The sequence below is a fragment of the Populus alba genome, chromosome 4 (assembly GCF_005239225.2).
Source record: "Populus alba chromosome 4, ASM523922v2, whole genome shotgun sequence".
NCBI classification, from domain to species: domain Eukaryota; kingdom Viridiplantae; phylum Streptophyta; class Magnoliopsida; order Malpighiales; family Salicaceae; genus Populus; species Populus alba.
This window is the reverse complement of record NC_133287.1, coordinates 6,486,950-6,506,551: the sequence shown is the minus strand read 5'-3', so window position 1 is coordinate 6,506,551 and position 19,602 is coordinate 6,486,950. Positions and strand designations below refer to the sequence as shown.

Here is a 19,602-nt window from a genome sequence, read left to right as displayed (position 1 = left end):
TCTCTTTCTCTCTCTCGCTCTCTCTTTTTCTTTCTAAAGACAAAACCGTGGATCTATCTCCTCCCTATGTTCCATTATTTTTGGTTGTTGGTGTACCTGTTATCATTCATCTCTTCATAATTAAATCCATGCTTTTATCTGCTTCATCCTGTTGTTAGATAGATCTAATCTCTATCTATAGAAATTTGGAAAACTTTTCTCTTTCTTCCTCGGATCAGAAAGAGAAATGAGCTCTCTTCGAGCAGATCCACCGACATCCAAAATTCACCCAGAAGCAGAAGCAGAAGCAACTACTAGTTGTTTTTGTTCTTCTTCAAAAATCGACCATTTCGACCGCCTTCCTGACTCTCTTCTGTTATTCGTTTTCAACAAAATCGGCGATGTCAAAGCTCTTGGTCGCTGCTGTGTTGTTTCTCGCCGCTTCCACTCTCTCGTCCCTCAGGTCGACAACGTTGTTGTCCGTGTAGACTGTGTCATCTCCGATGACGACACCTCGTCTTCTTCCACCTCCATCAAGTCACACTCTTCTTCTTCTTCTTCTTCTTCTGGCTTCTCCTCCATCTTTCGTTTAGTCTTCGGTGGGATTTCCAAACCCTTCCAAACTCTGAGTCAGATGTTTGGACCCAAGGTCAATTCGCGAAATGGAAATGGGCCTTCCCTTTCTGTCGCCACCGATGATGATACGGAGCTAGATCAAGCTGGTGTCACCCATCATTCTCCAACTCAGGTTCTTAAGAATTTTAATGAGATTCGCTTTCTAAGAATCGAGTTACCCAGCGGGGAATTGGGAATTGATGATGGGGTTCTTTTAAAATGGAGGGCTGATTTCGGATCTACCCTTGATAATTGTGTTATTCTTGGTGCTGCTTCTGTCATTACCAATAATAAGATTTCTTGTGCTATGCAACAAGAAAATGCTGCCGCCGCCGATGATGATGATAATGGAAGCATACCGGAGTCATTTTACACCAATGGGGGATTGAAGTTGAGAGTTGTGTGGACTATTAGCTCTTTAATTGCTGCATCTGCCAGGCATTATTTGCTTCAACCAATTATTGCCGAGCATAAGACTCTTGATAGTTTGGTCTTGGCTGATGCTGATGGGCAGGGAGTGTTGTGTATGAATAGGGAGCAATTGGAAGAGTTGAGGGTCAAGCCGTTATCGGCTTCTTCTGCTTCCAAGAGGACTCTTGTGCCTGCACTTAATATGCGCCTTTGGTATGCTCCTCACTTGGAATTGCCTGATGGGGTTGTGTTGAAAGGTGCAACTTTGGTTGCTATTAGGCCTAGTGAACAGGCTGCTACTAAGAAGGATGTGTCTGATGTCTCATGGGTCTCCACCACGTTTGAGGAGCCTTATGGTACAGCAGCTAAGATGCTGGTGAAGAGAAGGACTTACTGCTTGGAGATGAACTCTTTCTGATTAGAATAAAGGGCCTGAGGTGAATATTTGCATCCCTGCATATTCATTGTCACTGCTGTATTAGTTTCCTTGTATTTATTTTAATGCCTAGTTCCTCAACTCAGATAGTTTTTATTTTTCACAAACATTTGCTTATTGTGGTGCAGATTAATGTTATCTTAGTTGCATACATAATTTCTTAGCCATGACCATGTGCGTGCCTTCTTCTCTCATCTTTGTGATGCATGCCGGTTGCCCTATTGTAGGAAAGAGGGAGATTTGTTTTTCAATGCAAGTCAGGGATCTAGCCTGTCACTACTGTGACCATTGAATTAAGGTGCTGTGTTAGGATTCTCATTGCGTGTCTGGTGAAAGCTTGCGCATCATAACGCACACACACATGTCTTTGCTTTTCACCGGGATGTTTTTCACTTTCCACACTGCTTATAAATTGATCCTGCTTGTGTGTTTTGTCATTTGTTATTCAGAATTTACTCTAGAAATTAGCAAAATACTTTATGACTTTTGGTCTAAACCATTTTTAATGCCCTTGCAGGGGAAGCACAATGGTTTAAGGGAAAGGGGATGTAAATGATATTTCGAGTGAAGAATCAGAAAACAATTTTGCTTTATGCTTTGGCCATAGCCAGATGCAGTCTCATGAAGCTGAATCTTTCTTTGGAGCGCCACCGGGATCCCATCCTCCGTTGATGATGCCCTGCAGTCTTTTTAACCTTTTGTGCATGAACTGACAGATAAAATGCATCTGCTGCTTGTTTTAATTTCAGGCATATGCTTGTAAGGTTCACACATGCAACGAGATGAATGTAGCAAGTGCTTTGAGTTTGTAGTGATGTACTTTAATTTAGAATCTATGTATGTGAATATTGTAGGTATGAATATGCTGTGTTTATGCTACACTTTTTTCATACATTAAGCAATGTGCTTTGGGTTAACCTTAAAATGTTCTCTTTTGCAGCTGAGTAAATGTTAGCATTTATTTAGTTGTTTTGCTTGTAAATAACTTGAACTTATGGCATGCACCTGTGTAGTAATCCATGGAGCTTCCACCATTGCGAGTACTATGATAAACCTTGGATGTATTGCAAGACTTAAGTGGTGATGATTGCTAGAGAAGGGTAGTGAAGTTGGGATATAGTGTGTCCTGTCGGTTTAGGCAATGATGGTGTAAAATGCTCCATTTAGCTAGCTTTAGTTGTTGTTTTTCTGTAATTCTTTGTTCATTGATCGTTGCTTTTGTGAAACTCGATCATACAAATTCTTTGGCTTGTATGGATGCATGCCAAGTAAATGGTAGTGTTTATGGAGTTGTTTTGCTTGTAAAATGACTTGAACTTATGGCATGCACCTGTGTAGTAATCCGTGTAGCGGCTTCCATCACAAGTACTATGATGAACCTTGGATGTATTGCAAGTAATGTGTTTAGTTTTTTATTAAAAAAAATACTTTTAAGAAAAATACTTTTGGTTGCAGTTTTAAAAAAGTAGTTTTTTAAAAATATGTTTTGTTAAAACTGTTCTGAGATGGATTTTTATATACAGAATAAATGAAGAGCAGGTCTTCGGTGTAAAATGCTTCCTTTAGCTACCTTTGGTGGATGGTTTTGGATTCTTTGTTCATTGATCGTTGCTTTTGTGAAGCTCGATCGAGCAGATTCTTTGGATTGTATGGATTCATGTCGGTGCTTACAATATTCTTATTTGGGTTCTAAACAAAGAGTGTAATGTATCTGTTGTGGATTTTGTTCTTCTACATACAAACTAAATCGCATTAGATTTTTTGTCTTGCAAGCACATGCTTGAAATCACTTAGGTTGTTTATAAAAATCCCATGGGGGCTAATTCTGCATCATAATTAAATGGTTAAGGTTGCCTTTGGGTTAAGGTTAAATGCGTGAGACAGTGTTTTAAAAGAGGAAGCCTAGCTTCAGCATCAGCATAGTTTGTTTCAAGTCGGCTGTTCTGTCTCTAGCCATGTCTGGTCATGTGGTGGTCATGACTGTTCTGCATGCCTAGAATCTCTTTTCCTTAGAATCATATGGAACCGACAGTTGACTTTCTAATGAAAATATGGACATGGTAGATGAGGAATTATGTTGCTGTTTGTGGATGGATAGACGGGAAGAGTTGGGAGCAACGACCAGGGAAACTTGGAGGTTAAAATAAAACATGTTGCGTAGAGGTTATTGCATGGATGGAAGGCCTTGTTTGCTCATGATTTTCTGGCTAGTTTTCCTTGGCATGATACAAAATCTAGATCTCGTAGCAAAGTGGCTCCATAATATAGTGTTTGAACAAGCCCGGCGCAATCAGAAAGAAACAATTAAGGGCTTCTCTGTTCTTCCTGTGCATATATCGATGTTGCTAAAGAGGAAAAGAAAAAAGCTGCCTCATTTTAATCTCAATCTGTGGATATTAACATGAATAAATGTGTTTTTAGATAGTTATTTTGCACATTGTCAATTCCGATTTTATCCAAACAGTATATACATGTAAAATATTTGTATTTTTCGAAATCTAATATATATATATATAGCACTCTTTCACACATAAAAATAAAAATTTAGATATATATCTTATTTGTCGGGTTTTAAATATTTAACTCGTAAAAACCTTTTCTGAATTTTGGTGGTCATAATCGTAAGGGGTTATAAAAGCGCGATGAGGGAAGAAGGAATTGCTTGTTAACTGATGTGGGAGCCGCAAGATTTGGTAGGCCATGCTCAGCAGTCAGCAACCCTCTAAATTTGAAGGGATGAGCGCTATTTTCTTTTTTATATAAAAAAATACCCTGAATTACTTGAACTTATTTGAATTATGTTTTTATTTTTAGAATTTTAAATTGGTGGACTTGTAAACTTTGGATCTATTTTTGGCTAATTATTAGTTATTTTTTAGTATTTTATTTATTTTTTCATTGAAACTAATTATCTTTGTTAAGAATAAATTATTTTTGTTTTTATAAATATGCTATACAAATACATCTAATTTCTATAAAATATAAGAGAAAAAAAATAGAAATATATTATAGTAGTCTCTTTAAAGCATTATGAAACTAGAAAAACACATAAAGAGATCGATCAATATTTTTTTACAAAATTAAACCAAATAGTTTCAAACATAAAAGAGAGGATATTAATCAATATTTAAATAAAAAAAATAATGTAGAGAGAGAGAGATATTAGGCCTAAGTTCCTAACATATCATCCAAAAGCTTAGGTATGTCTAACTAATTATTTTTTTTTATTTTTTAATAATGAACAACACATCATCCACACTATTATTTTTTCATTTATTATGTAAAGCAGGAGACTTGTAGCTTGCTAGACTGTTTTCTGATCGTTGAAATTGAGTTTCAAGTTTTTGAACTTCAAAAACTAATTTTCAATTTATTTTCGTTTGAAAACACCTCAAAAACCCTAGAAGACATCAATAAACTTATTTCCAAACCTTAAACACCCCTAACCACTTAAAAAACATAAAAATTAAATAAATTTAAAAAAATTAACAAATCCTGATAAATTTTCTACAACATAGTTATATGAGATCGGAATAACTCTATATAAAGAAAAGCAAGAAAAATCACAAAGCTAAAAGCCTAATAATGTAATATTAAATTATAGAATTGAAAAACAATAATTTAAAAACGTCAAAGTCAACTGGGTTAATCTTTAAAACCTGTGACTTGGGTCATGAAACTAGATTACCCTATAAAAGGCAAAAAAAAAAAAAAAAAAATTGCCAACCATCCAAAACAAAACAAATAGCTATTAAATGAATGAGGAACGAATCTAGTATAAAAATAAAATAAAATAAAACAAAACAATGAGGAATGAAATTAAAAAATAAACTAAATCAAGAAAAGAATATAAAAAATATAGCAATAAAAAAAATAAGGACTGATATAATGAAATAAAAGAATAAATTACCAATTCACATCTAAATCAATGTGAAAAAAACAAAAACAAAAAACATAATGAAAAGATGAAAAATCTCGTGACAATAAGTTTAGTGTTTTTGTTTTGTTTTTTTAGAATAATTTAGTTGCTTATCTGTTTTAAAAAAAGTAAAAAGACCAAAAAACCCCTAGTACCAGTCTAATTTTTTAAGTCTTTTTTACAGTTTTATAAAAAATAAAAAGACCAATTTAACCCCAATTAATTTAATGATGCTAAATGAACCTCCTAAAAAAAAACTATTTTGCCCCTCAATTTACATTTCCTTGACTTGTACTGTGAAGAGCAAACACATTATTGCAATGCAGCAATCAACATTACAAGGAATCTTGATTCACAATACAATACTCCTTCCTCTTAGGTTTTTATATATATATATAACAATCGCAGCACCGCCTATCCACCATGTATGCAAGTTTGACACCACTTATTTTGCTTTGATGAAATGATTAGCTGCCTCTGCCTTCCATCTGTGTATCAATCACATGATAGATCTTAGCCTTAGCCATCCACGTGAAAGAAACCTGGACTTCACATATTTTTAAGCTACAAGATTTGTGGTAGCACTTCCCCTTTTGACTTGTGCAATAATTTCTCCCTCCCTGGCCTGCAAATGTGCCATTTCTACACGGCAAAGCCATGCTAGCCAATTGTGACTCCAAACCAATCCATTTCATGATTGGAGATGTCACAGGTGGCCTGACAAATTATTCTTATTATTATTATTATTGAGAGGAGATGCTTGGAGGTAGGGGAATTATACGGGAAACACGATGTGGAAAGACAAGCCCCACATGTGTTTTTATGCGCCTGTGATTTGGAGGAGGTGAAGTAGTGGAAATTCTTAATTAAAGCACCTTTTTAGCAAGGAAACAGGACCACTGCCCGTGTGAAGTGTTGGAAACCTACATGAGGTCATGCATATTCCCGATTTCTTTTTTAATGATGTCTCTCCCACGCTCCCACATGTCTTTTTAGAAACATTTTGAGTGTCGTTGCTCACTTTCATGCCACAAAAATTCATGGAGGATCAGTGAAACGATATGATGGAGATGCAAATCAACCCGTCTACTAGCCAATTATACATGTTTTATTTGGTTTTGTTGTGCCTGTAAATTAAGCACTTACTAGTTTAAAATGCAGATGTTACCACTGAAGGATGCTAAAAAGGGAAAGAGTAAAAGCAACATTAGCGAAATATGCATTTGGAAATGGAGAAATATGCATTTGAAAATCCAATTTCATAAAGCCAACTTACAAGAGATATGCTGAACATGATTTTGGTCAAGTTTCACGATAAATTATCACACCCTTTTGTCTATAGGTATATTATTATTTTTATATTCAAAAGTAATTTTAAATTATTATCTTTGACATTATCTCACTTGTTAATTTTGTATTATAAATTAATGGTGAATGAAATACAAAAATTGTGCTCTACATCTACAAAAGTTAGTTATACGAGTTTTAAGTCAAATTTTGGTTTTTCAAGTTGCAAGAGAAACTTGAGTATTTTTTAACATATCCGTTTTAAGAACAAAAATATATTGGAGCATATAAAATTTAGTAACTTTTTTATGTCCACTATAATCTAAGATTGAAACAAAAATATTATTTCCTCTAATTCTTCAAATATTTTTTTTTATCTTTTTAAGTATAATCACTAATATTTATATTGTATTTACCTTCACTTTAAAATCTAAGACCCAATAGCTTTGGGTCTTGACACTAGACCCAAGAGCACTGAGTCCTGTTGCAGGTCCCAAAAGTACTGGATCCACACACAAGATCCAAGAGAACTAGGTCCTAATACTAGATTCATTAGCCTTGGATCTCGTCAGGGTCTTCAACCATACATACAAGTTTGACCTAGCGCATAGGCAAGACAGACACAACATCAAGTGTCCCCACGTGACATGCGGGTCAAACCCTATACACAAACAAGTTATCCCACGCCAGGTGTCCCCAGGTGTGATATTTGGCTTGTTGGTGTGGCTGCCATATTTGGTGAAGATTGTGGCTGCCATTGAAATTTTAGGAGAAAGGAAGAGAAGGCCTGGACCAATTTTGTGTTCTTGAAGGGACAATGGTGTTACTGGCGTGTTTCTTCTCCCATTGCTCTTTGTGTGTGGAGGCTTTTTTTTTTTGTTCTGTTATAGATGAATTTTGGTAGGGAGAAAAACAGGTTTTGTTGGGAGGCTTTGAGAAGAGATGAAGGGCAGTGGAGTGAATGATTAATTGAAGGTTGTGGCAGTGAGGTTTTCATTTTTTATTTTTTCAGTGTTCTTCCTCTGTGTATCTCTATTGTGTCTCTTCCATTTATAAGTGATAACTAGTTAGGTTTCCGTGCTATGTCACAGGTTCACTTTTTTATTTTTATAAAAAATATAATAAAAATTTATAATAAAAAAAAATATTTTTTTAATATTAATAATATTTTTTTCAAATTTATTAATTATTTTATTAATAATATTAATAATACAAATAATAATATTTTTATTAAAATATTTTAATATTAATACTATTAATTATAATAAAAATAATAATATTTATAACACAAATGATACTATTTTTAATATTAATACTTTCAATTATAATTAAAAATAATAATATTTAAAATATTAATCATTATATTTAAAAACCAAAGACCCAAGAACCTTGGGTCTTAATGAAAGACCCAACATAATTAGATCCTGATGCAAGACCTATTAAGCTTGGGTCGTGACTCTGAACCCAAGACAATCGAGTCCTGCTGCTGGATTCAAGAATATTGGGTCCTATTGCAAAATCCATCCCACTTGGATCTTGACACAGGACTCAAGAGAATTAGGTCTTATGGCAGAACCTAATAGACTTAGGTCTTGAAGTAGGACCTATTATCATTGGGTCCTGGTGCAGGACCCAAGCGAATTGGGTTTGGACTGGTGCTAGGTCCGTGTCCGAACCCCGAAACCAAGGTTATGGGGGTTTGGGTCCATGTTCGAACCCTAGCAGGTTGGGGTGTAGGTTCATGTTCAGACCCAAAGGGGTTGGGACCGTCCGTATCTAGATCCAAGGGGGTAGGGTCCTTGGCCGAACCCAAGTGGGGTGGGGCCGTGCCCGAACCCAAAGGAGTTGGGGTTTGGGTCCTTCCATGTCCGGACTCAAGAGGGTTGGGGTTAGGGTTCGAGTCCAGACCCTAAACGGTTAGGGGTTAGGTCCGTTAGTATCCTTATCCAAGGGGGATTGGGGGTTGGGTTCGTGTCTAGGTCCAAAAGGGTGGGGTCCTTGGTGGGAACCAAGAGGGTTGGGGTTTGGATCCATGTCTACATCCAAAGGAGTTGGGTCCGTGTCCGAACCCAAAGGGGTCGGGGGGTGGGTCCGTGTCCGACTCAAGAAATTTGGGTCAGGACGTCTAACACAACAGAAAGGGGTTCATGTTCAGATCTAGCGAGTAGGTCAACAGATCTACTAGCCTGGATGGGCAGCCAGGCTCGCAGGTCTGGCCCCAACATCAGGGTATGATAGCCCAAGCTCCTGATGTTCGCAGCCTAGGGTGCAACCCATCCCCCCTACAGCCTTAGAACTCTTTGTGGCAAGGCATGATTGTCCTTGTGGAAGGTGTTTGTGCCTAGGGATGCAGCACACCATACCCCTACAAAATATACAATCCACAGTGTAACGAGTCTTGTTGAACAATACCTATTTTTAGCACTGTTCCAATCCACAATGCAATGAGTCTTAATGAACAGGATTTTTCCTACATGATTTAGCTTTATGTATAATAATCATACAAGAAAAACCCTATAGTTGATTTGAAAGATGAAATTAAAATTATTATTATTATTATTATTTGTGCCATAAATATTATTATTTTTATTATAATTGAAGGTATTAATATTAAAAGTACTATTATTTATGTTAGAAATATTAATATTTCTATTATAGTTCAAAGTATTAATATAAATGATATTATTATTTTTATTATCATTGAAAGTATTAATATTAAAAATAGTATTATTTGTGCTCTAAATACTATTATTTTTTTATTATAATTCAAAGTATTAATATCAACAATACTATTATTTAGGGTACAAATATTATTATTTTGATTATAACTGAACTAATAATATTTTTTGAACATGAATTATAATATGTTTGATATTAATACTTTCAACTATAATTGTATTTAGAAATTTAAGACCCAATAGCCTTGGGTCCTAATACCAGACCTAATAACACTAGGTCCTGTTGTAGGACCCAAAAGTACTCAATCCAGACACATGACCCAAGAGAATTGGGTCTTCATGTTGGACCTATAAGCCTTGGGCTTGGCCAGGGTCTACAACCACGCGTACAAGTCTAACCCAACGCACATGCAAGGCAAACACAATGTTAGGTGTCCCCACGTGGCACGCGGGTCTGACCCTGTGCACAAGCAGGGCAACCCAAGTGCCAGGTGCCCCCACGTGTAACATGGGCCTAGCTCATGCCCAAGGCAAGCCAGCCCCAGGTGTCCGCATCCCAGGACTAGCAGTCCCACCAAAACTAGAACTAATTATTTTCTTTTAAACTATTTTTTCAATATCAAATATATTCCAGTGAAAAGGCAATTTCACACCTTCGCTGTTTTTGCAACTCTATAAAATACGTCTGTCATTAAACTGCTTTAATTCACAATACTTTATATCTAGATAACAGTAATTGGGACACTGATCTGTTTTAATATATTATATAACGTAGCTACAATATCCGTTAACATTTAGGCAAAAAACCAGGCTTGAAATCTCCACGAATCTGGTCCCAAAAACGTAGAATATTCTGACATTTACTTGTGAGTGATTGATAGATACTTTGCTGCAATTTGGGGGGTCAATCATGGCATTAAAATGCGATTTTTTACGTTATAATCATATCTGGTAGTTAGAAGGACAATTATCACGTGATCTTGGCTTGATCGGGGATCAAGCAAAGCGAAATATTGATGCCACAGATGGCATGTCAAGGCTGAAAATCTACATTTTTTCAACTTGGCATTCAGAAGGTGCAAAACGGCACTGTTGGAAATTTACAGTTAAATCCTTGAATTTCGCTGATTTTTCAATATACTCCTTGGTCTTTTGACTTTTCAATTTCTATTCAATTAGGGTTTTAATTTTTTACCTTCCTTTCAGTTTCATCCCTAAGTGAATTAATTGAATCCTCTAATGTGGTTGCTTTTTTCGATTTAGTCCGTGGTTTCTAGAATTATACAATTTTGATCAATTTTGCCCTAATTCTCACTTTTTCTCTTCAATTTCAACCCTGATTGAATTAATTCAAAGCCTTAATTTTTTATTCTTCTTTAGTTTAGTCCTTGATCCTTCAATTCTTTGAATTAAATCAAAATTAAAGTATTTTTCTTTATTTACTTTTCAATTGAGTCCTTGATTGCAAACCAAATCATTCTTGTATTTTTTTAAAACTTCTCTATCTCAATCCTTGACTTGTTAAACTCAATTACTTTTCCTACTTGGCTCCCCCATTTATATTTTTTTGTTTTTATCTCAAAACATTTTATTTTTTATTTTTTGTGTTTTCATTTTCTAATGATTTTTTTCTTAATTTAACAAAATTAAATAAAAGTGACATAAATAAACAAAATGAATAAAATTGAATGAATTTATTAAAAAAAGGCCTTTTTTGGATTCTTTTCTTTTTGCATAATTTTAAATTTTTTTTTTTGTTAAAATTGAGTTCGGTTTGTACTTTCTGGATCGTTTTGATGTGCTGATATCAAAAATAATTTTTAAAAAATAAAAAAACATTATTGGCATACTTTTCAGCACGAAAAGCTATTTACAGCTACCACACTTCCAAACACCCTCTTACAGTGGGGCAAATTCTCGCTCGAATTTTATCTCCTATGAGGCAATATAGCCTCAATTAGATTTAGTTTTTCAATTTGCGATTCACTCGTACAATTTGAATTGGAAATAACACAAAATCAAGAATATGGACACCCTTACAAACATTAAAACCATACCTTGGATATGATAGGTCCATACAAATGAAGAGCATTGTCTACAACACTAGAACAAACAAGGGTTTCTTGTGATGTGAATAATGAAACATCTTTAAGGGCTAGGGGACACGATTATTTTCTAAATTGTGACAAATGATGTCAAAATTTTAATTTTAATTATATATAATGTCATCCTTGTCTAAGCTTCTTAGCATTAAGCGAATAAATTTTGGATTCTTGGGCTGCTTCAAAACTTGTGAAATCCAACATGCGACAAATCAATCAGCAGTCGCCTTTTTCTAAATCAAGAAACTCGACGGAAAAGATTGCTTCTCCAGAGCAGCAGTTCTGGCCCTACGCTACAAATTCAAGCGACACAATGTTCTTGGTCATTACTTTCCGCAGGGTAAAAATCCCAACAATCCAAGATCATGTTTGATTTCTCATTAAACTGAAGCAGCATCAAATTTACCCTGATGGACCGGTCATCAAGAAATATCACCAGCAACAATTCTGTGCACAATGGATGCTTGCAGCGGTGACCAGAATGAGACACCGACCGGAACTGTTCCTATCCCCAAACAATTTCTCAACCAAAAGAAAAACATAAATGTTGGTTTCCGAGAAACTTGAGTGAATCAGCTTCGAGAGGCAGATTCCAATACATGGCTTATTTTGCTCAGCTAATGGTATAGACAATTTCAAAACAAGTGTAGACATGGAAAAAAGAATAACATCAATTTGGATCGTTTGTTATATTTCTTCAAAACACACAAAGCTTTGCACGCATAGATTAATGCATCCTCACATGTGAATGCAAGCTGAAAGACTTCAAAATGGATAAAGCAGAAATACCAACAATTTCAGAAGCATAATAATAAGGTATCATCCAATGCAAGGAAGGAAACGGAGTCGCTCATGACTTGCTGCGATTTCCCCATCTTCACTCTCCTGTACCAAAGTGAACCACGGATAATTTATGTGCATGCCATTCACTAAAAATTGGAAAAGATGAGAAACAATTGCAAAAGCCATCAGTGAAGCAAATTTTTCTCCATAAACACAAAATAGTCTGCCTTCTGAAGTTTAACAGATGGTTGCTGGACTTAAGATCATAAATCCATACACAATCCTCACATCAGAAGATCATTCCACTCTTATGGGAGAATTTGAACAAAGTTAGACGCCCATTAGTAAATCATTCATATGTATGCAGATGGCCAAAACACGAATACAAGTGAGCTATAGATATGTCATCCAAAGTTGGAAAGAATACATATTTGCAAACAAAACATCACTAAATCGAAGCCGAACAAAAGCATGATTTACTGATATCACTTCTTCACGTTCATTAATGCAACACACTAGAACATGAAGCTTCTTAAGCCGAGGTATTCGTTTCTTATATAGACGGAGCTCATGTCCATTAATTAATAGTACATAGTATAAGAAAAAACAGGCATCTGACTAGGTTTTTACTCAAACAGGCCAGATTTTGAACAACAGTCACAAATCTAGTTTTGTTCATTGGATGTGGGGCTACTGTAAACCAGTAAAAACCCATGCTTTTGGGAAGCCCAATACCCTAATCTAGTTATGTAGGGTTCCTTTTCCTATTGATTTTCTATTTCTTTCTTAATTTGGGGCTAGTAGGAATTTTAGTGCACATAAAACGATCACCTGTTCCATGTGATGTGAGGTCTGGGATACTGAGATTCGTTTAAAGGCTGAAGACTTGGGTGACCTTTCTTCCTCTCCTCTTTCCTCTAAGTATTCTTCTCTTCTATTTAGTAATCTTGGATCACTATATATTGTAATAATCCCAAATCCCAAATCCCAATTCCCCTAAAACGGATCCTTAATCATTTCTAATTCCATACACATCAAAGCCTAAAGCCTTATTCCTACCTAAAACCCTTAATTTCCAGTTATAGCTCCCCACAAATTCTTTTGAGAGACGAAAATTCAAAGTTGTCCTGCATCTTGAACGTAAATTGAGAAATCCACATACATACCAAAGATTATTTTTTGGGGAAATTTACTAGCCTCGTTTAATATTCTCCCATCACAAATTAACAGCATGAGAATTTTACTAGCCTCCATTGATCAAAAGCACACAACTTAACTCTTTATGTTTAACTCTCCCATCATTTTTACATCATGATGAGCTTTATGGAAATCAACTTTTAGTCTTTTATGTTCGATACTAGTTATGCAAGAAAAATAGTAAAACATTGATACATTATCTTTGTTTATCAAGGAAAAAATAAAACAACAGCAATGGCATTTACCATTCTATTTTTTTAATATAATAGAATTTATGGACCTGTTGACATCCATTTGGCAACCTGAAGCAAATAGTTACTATCAACACAAGCATGAATGTTACTGACAATAAAAGAATGTTGAGCTTGACACATTGGGTCTGTTTATTTAGGTTTAGCTTTTGCATTTGCGGTGTAAAAAACATTGTTAGGTGTTTGGTAATACACCAAGTTGCTTTTTATACTGTTGGGCCCACTAAAAAATTGAGTTTGAAAAGCAATTTTTCATGCTTTTTTAACTGAATTTCATAAAAATCTATTTGTTTTTATGATTCAAAAGCATTTTTTTTCAAAATTTAACTGATGTTTCATAAAAAACATTTTATATATGTTTTTTGCTGCACATAAACCTCAACCACAATTTTTACCAAACACATCTAAATCCAACTGACCACACCTAGCCACAGTTTTTTTAAACTTACCTTTTTAAAACCACAACCACAAAAGCTACCTAAAAAACAAACAAAATATTATCTAAGGACATGGAAGTAGAAACCTTTGGGAATTTTTGTATTTTACTTAAAATTATTTTTTAATATGTTTTTTGTATCGTTTTGAAATGTTAATATCAAAAATAATTTTTTAAAAATGAAAAAAAGTTATTTTGATAAATTTCTAAGCGAAAAGCACTTTAAAAAGCAAGCATTACTACACTCTCAAACACCCTTACTATAGGAAACTAACAGCTAACCAATTGCTAAATTTTTTTTGCATCCTACCAGCTAAGAAATATTAACATATAGACTAGTATTGTAACGCATATTCCTATCTATGTAATGATCAGATCATCCTGAGTAACATATATTTAAACTAAACGAATGAGTGAAACTCTTAAAATGGTTCATGGATGTGCAAAAATCTGTGGACTTGCGTTTTTCCTTTCATTTCTATGATTTTAGATTTCATAGCATATCTTTAGATGTGAAAAAGATTTTAGCATTTGATAAGCAGTTAGTTTTGTATATTAAGGTTGTGTTTGGATTGTGGTAGCGGTTACTTTTCAAAGTGTTTTTCGCTTGAAAATATATCAAAATTATTTTTTTATTTTTAAAAAATTATTTTTAACATCAGCACTCTAAATAGTGTGTAGTCAAATGCAAAGTCTGTCTCAGAATGTGATGGAAATAAGAGCTCTTTGTGAAGCCAGCCAACCAAGGCTTGCCCATGATGGCAATTGCTTTATTAGGAATGCCGAAGATATTACACTGCTGATAATAATTACAAGTGCATGCATTCAATATTACCTACACATGTTTTCTAATTATATTCAAAATTTTGCTTGAGACAGTTAAAAATGGGAACAATAATTAAGGTAAACGTGTTTTAAACTACTTTCTTTCAGATTTTCTAAGCTCAATGAACCTGGAGTCAATATCAGTAATCAAAGGTTAAATTTTCTACTTTTGCTTAGAGCACATGAAACTTAAATGTGAAACAGTAACTTATAGATTAAAGTATAAATAAATCAATTTCAACAAAGAAATCTTTAAGTGATCTAGCACATCTTGCATCGTCTACCCTTACAAATAATGCTGTGAATATTTTTTATGGCAATACAGATTTGTAGCTCTAGATTAGGGGCAATTTTTTGTTTTTTTTTTTTTTTTTGATCCTGTAACATTCATGTTTATAGTAGCATTATCTATTGATTATATATCCCAGTTTTTAATTAATTAATTAAAGTACTATAAGAGTGTAGCTATGTATTTCAGTACTGTTTATACATGCTTGTATTGAATAGTCAAATGAAAACCCTCCTCACAGGGTAAATTAAAAGATGGTATTTTCCCCTAATATATATTTCTTTACTCACCTATTTTCTGTCTTTTAAAGGAGTTTATACCATCAAGTTGCTCTGAAGATAAAACCTGAGCGCCGATCCATGGCATGAAGTTTTGAAGGCAAGAAAACAAAACTGGGATTCTAAAGCTAAGGTTTCACCCTCCAAACCTAAAGAGAAAAGGTGGACTCTTGTTCCAGGAAATGCCAACACATGGCTCTAGAAACAGATACTCTAACACCTGGCCTGCCGCTACACGATGCTAGGAAGAAGGAGACAACCAGCCGATACCCTATTCTTAGCAATCCATGCAGGAATCAAATGAAGACAATAAATAAATACTGAACAGTAACACTCATAGAAGAATTCAACCAATGGCTAACTTAATTTATGATTACCAAGAAGGAAAGCTATATATTATTATAACTATACTCATCTTTAGTGGGGAGTGGTTTTATGCAATCCGCATAAACCCCAGAATCAGCAAAAAGAAAGAAAACCATTGCATAGAAAGAGGCAAATTACTGTAAGAGAATAGAGAACCTGTATGAATAAAATCTAACGCATTAAGGGAAAAAGTAAAATTACTGTGAGCGAACTAGTTTAGAAAGATTGGCTGCTCTTATGTTACCTGAAAGGAGATGGCGAAAGAAACACAGGTGCCTCCGGGCATTAATCAGTTCTTCCCTTTGCCTTTCTGGTCAGAATGCCTGGTTCCATCGCCATAACAGAGCTGCAACCCATGTGGGAACTGATGGTGGTGGTGATTCTCCATAGCTTGTGGTGGTGCACCAATAAGGAAAGGTACATTTGTGGTGGATCCGTCTATGGGAGAAGAAGTAGAAAACCTCTGGAGGTGAGAGAAAAGAGAAGGTGACGATGAATTGGACTGAAGGGTCCCCCTGTTGAAACCAGCAGCAAGGCTTGAAGATATTGTAAAATTCAGATTATAATCCCCAACTGTTTGTGATGTGGCCGCCACTGGGATCAAATGATCGGAAATGAAGGGAAAATGTTGCAATTGCTCTTGGTGATTCTCTCCTGATACATTGAATGGCGGGACCGACATTGTCATTGGTTGTGGGATTGAGTTCCCTAACTGGATTTGCCCTGGAAACCCCGATGAATGATGAGCTGTCCGTGACGAGGAGGGCCCTAAAAGCCCTGTGCTGATGTAGTCCATGGGGGTCGAAAGCCACTGCCTTGCAGCAGCTGCTTTTTGGAATAAATTTGCCTCGGAAGGACTAGCAGCATTGTTGTTGTTGCTGCTGCTGCTGTTGTTGCTGTTGTTGTTATTGCTAACACTACCAATCCCCCCAGTTAAAAGCTCAGTAAATGTGGAGCTTTGAGAGATGGGGTTTATGTTGTGGTGATGTGCAATACGTGAATCATTCTCTTTCTCCTTGGCTGTTCTCTCTCTGGCTCTCTCCCGAGCCTTGACACGACTATCACGAATACCAGATCGAGCGAGCGATAACCCTGAACCTTTGCTCGTCTCAGAAGTGCTACTGCAAGCAGATTTAGATAGAGAGAGATGCTGGTTCTGGCTAAAATTTGGGTCATTAAGCTCAACATCAGCTGAATCAAACCCTTGCTCGGTACCATCACTTGTTCTTTTCTCATCGCTTAACTGCTTTGGAGTGTCAGGAAACGAATGATTGAGTGGAGGGAGCTCATTGATTGCATCCTGAGCTGCTTTAATCAGCCATTCTACAGCTTTACTCGGTTGATCATAACCCAACCGATCTTGGAGATCATAGAATTGAATGGCTGTGGTCACAGATAAACGTACTCTCCGGTCCCTTAACCCTTGTGAGGTCCATACCTTGCTATGCCGATCTTTTCCACCAGATGCTCTCGAAACCCTAATTATGCGTGAAGAATGGTGCCACTCACGAAGACGATTGATGGTCCCACCAGCACCACCACCGTTGTTAGGATTAGACCTCTTGAGCCCACCATCTTCTTCTTCATCAGGATATTGGTGGTCACCATACCCGTTTTGAGCTATTCTGCTGGTGTCATTTCTTCCATTGCCAACTCTAGAGAACTTGCAAGGTTGTCTCTGAATCTCCTCCGCCTCCATAGCACTACTTTCATGCCTTATCTCCAATTAAAAAGAAAAAAGAAAAAAGAAAAAAAGAAAAAGAGCTCCACTTTTATTCCCTTTCCCTGCCTTCGTTAGTTTATTACCGCTGGCTTGACTTCTACACCTCTTAGTTTTTCCCTTATCTTCTGTTCTTCTTGCAGCTAGAAAGAAAGAGATAGAGAGGACTAATTGAAGAGAGGAGTGCAGGTGGGGTTGTGTGTCCTATGCATTGATGACAATAACACAGAGAGGAAGAGAGAGAGAGAGAGAGAGTGATGGAGTACTTTGGCTGTGTTCGGTGATAAAGGGCTTTTCTTTTTTCTTTTTTTTTCAAAAAAACAGCTTGATGCATCACAGTCCAAGTCAGAACAGACCCTCCTCTACACCTTCTCCTGTACGCTTAAAGCTTTCTTTTTTGCAGTTCTGCCTCCGCACACAGTCCTCTCTCCTTTTTTCACGAAAGCAAACCCTCTCATCAGCTCTGCAACAACCCAAAAAACCATAAATTAATAACAGCAACAATAACAATATAACCTACAATAATCAAAGCAGTAGCTTATGTAGATCTGTCCCATGATTTATTGGCTTGCTACACACACACACACACAAACAAAGAGCTAGCTTATAATTAAAACCTAGCTAGGTAGCTTGAACAACTGCTTAAATAATACACCCTGATGGGATTGCTTGAAAATTAAGCTAGAACGAGGAGCAGTAATTGCGAACAGGTAGCCGATCTCCGCCAAACCACCTTTTTTTTTTTTTCTTATGGTTTGTTTATTAGCTTTGGCTGACCCTAAAAATAGCAGACACTAATACTCACTGTAGCTTGCAAGAACAATAAATGACAAAAGTGTTTCAAAATTACCAACAAGGAGTAACTAGTTTAAATAAATAAAAGCAATAATTTAGGTCTTCTTACAGGTGTCAAGCTCTTAAAACCTAGATATGGAGATTTTTCACCAATTTGTCTACTTTACACAGATCTCTACTTACTTGCAACCATAACTCACAGATCTACTCTTTTTACTGCAAAACAACTTACATATCAAACAGATTATTCTGCTCACTCTATTCTTCTAAAATAAATGAAATGTACTAATTTCTGAGCTGAAACCTTGCCCAGATCAGTTTCTTTAAAAGAAGACGAGACGGTATCGAATTACTTTAAGCTAGCTAGCTTTTTCATTAAGAACAGGGGGGGGGGGGGATGCAATCCCAGCTCGTAAGGCAAGACAGAAACTCATTGGCATCATCAAATTGCTTTCTTTTCAAGGAAAAGAGAAACTTGTTAGAGTTTTAGTTCTCAAGAAATTGCTGGTTGCAAAACGGTCATTAAGTAGCTCATATATATATAATGCATAACCTAAGACTCACCATTTCTTACCAAAGTGGAGCAACTAACAAGAACTTGAATTCAGATGATAATTAATATATATATATAAGGAATTTTCATCCTTTTTTAATATAAAAAAAAAAATGTGTTTAGGGTTGGAAAGAAAATACCAAAGGAAGGAAAATTTAGCAAAAAGTGAAGAGTATGCTAAAAAGGTGTTCCGAGAGTACAAGAAGAAGAAAAAAGGAAGACGATGGAGAAGGAGACGGAGACGGAGAAGTTTGTGCGCGTTTCATACCACTTCGAGCAAACCACGGAGCTTATCGGCAAAGGACAGACACCGCAGCGTTCCTTCACCACTTTATTATTATTATTGTTATTGTTATTGTTATTATAATTATATATCTTTCTCTTCTTCTTTTGCCCCACTCTCACATCCTTTTTTACTCTCCTTTGCCATTATCTCCAAATATCTTTTCTGCTAACCATCTACACGCACAAAAAAAATGGAAAACACACATTTGTTCATTCCACTACCCCTCTCTCAATAAAATAAATACAAATTTAATTCTCTGTCCAATAGCTACCGTCCTCTTCTAGCAGTACAGTAACAATAATACACCTTGTTTTGTTTTTACTTGTCGTAAGAGAACAAGAGTTTCATGGGGGAAACAAAATGAGATTTGCGACTATTGCGGTTATATTTAATTCG

At 35.8% G+C, this 19,602-nt stretch overlaps 2 protein-coding genes across 8 annotated transcripts; one reads left to right on the top strand and one right to left on the bottom strand.

Annotated features, from left to right (window-relative positions):
- On the top strand, nt 1-2,366 carry LOC118030406 (F-box protein At4g18380). Of its 3 annotated transcripts, none has more exons than XR_004684320.2 (3): nt 1-1,442; nt 1,669-1,739; nt 1,959-2,366. XR_004684320.2 is itself a non-coding variant. In XM_035034503.2 (2 exons), the coding sequence occupies exon 1, from the start codon at nt 227-229 to the stop codon at nt 1,421-1,423; it is 1,197 nt and encodes a 398-aa protein (XP_034890394.1). In that variant the 5' UTR covers nt 2-226; the 3' UTR covers nt 1,424-1,442; nt 1,959-2,366. The 3 variants fall into 3 exon arrangements, 1 of the variants encoding a protein (XP_034890394.1); XR_004684321.2 differs by having other exon boundaries at nt 1,570-1,739; XM_035034503.2 differs by lacking the exon at nt 1,669-1,739 and having other exon boundaries at nt 2-1,442.
- A 9,612-nt stretch (nt 2,367-11,978) lies between these two features.
- Nucleotides 11,979-19,342, bottom strand: LOC118030405 (transcription factor TCP2). Of its 5 annotated transcripts, none has more exons than XM_073408590.1 (3): nt 19,189-19,342; nt 16,097-18,035; nt 11,979-12,356 (listed from the first exon to the last, which is right to left on the bottom strand). In XM_073408590.1, the coding sequence occupies exon 2, from the start codon at nt 17,549-17,551 to the stop codon at nt 16,142-16,144; it is 1,410 nt and encodes a 469-aa protein (XP_073264691.1). In that variant the 5' UTR covers nt 17,552-18,035; nt 19,189-19,342; the 3' UTR covers nt 11,979-12,356; nt 16,097-16,141. The 5 variants fall into 5 exon arrangements, with proteins under 5 accessions (XP_073264691.1, XP_034890389.1, XP_034890390.1 ...); XM_035034498.2 differs by having other exon boundaries at nt 12,077-12,312; XM_035034499.2 differs by having other exon boundaries at nt 12,077-12,312; nt 18,932-19,260.
- Between the last annotated feature and the right edge of the window lie 260 nt (nt 19,343-19,602).

Coding starts and splice junctions, on each gene's coding strand:
- LOC118030406 (XM_035034503.2), top strand. CDS start 227: ATGAGCTCTCTTCGAGCAGATCCACCGACATCCAAAATTCACCCAGAA.
- LOC118030405 (XM_073408590.1), bottom strand. CDS start 17,551: ATGGAGGCGGAGGAGATTCAGAGACAACCTTGCAAGTTCTCTAGAGTT.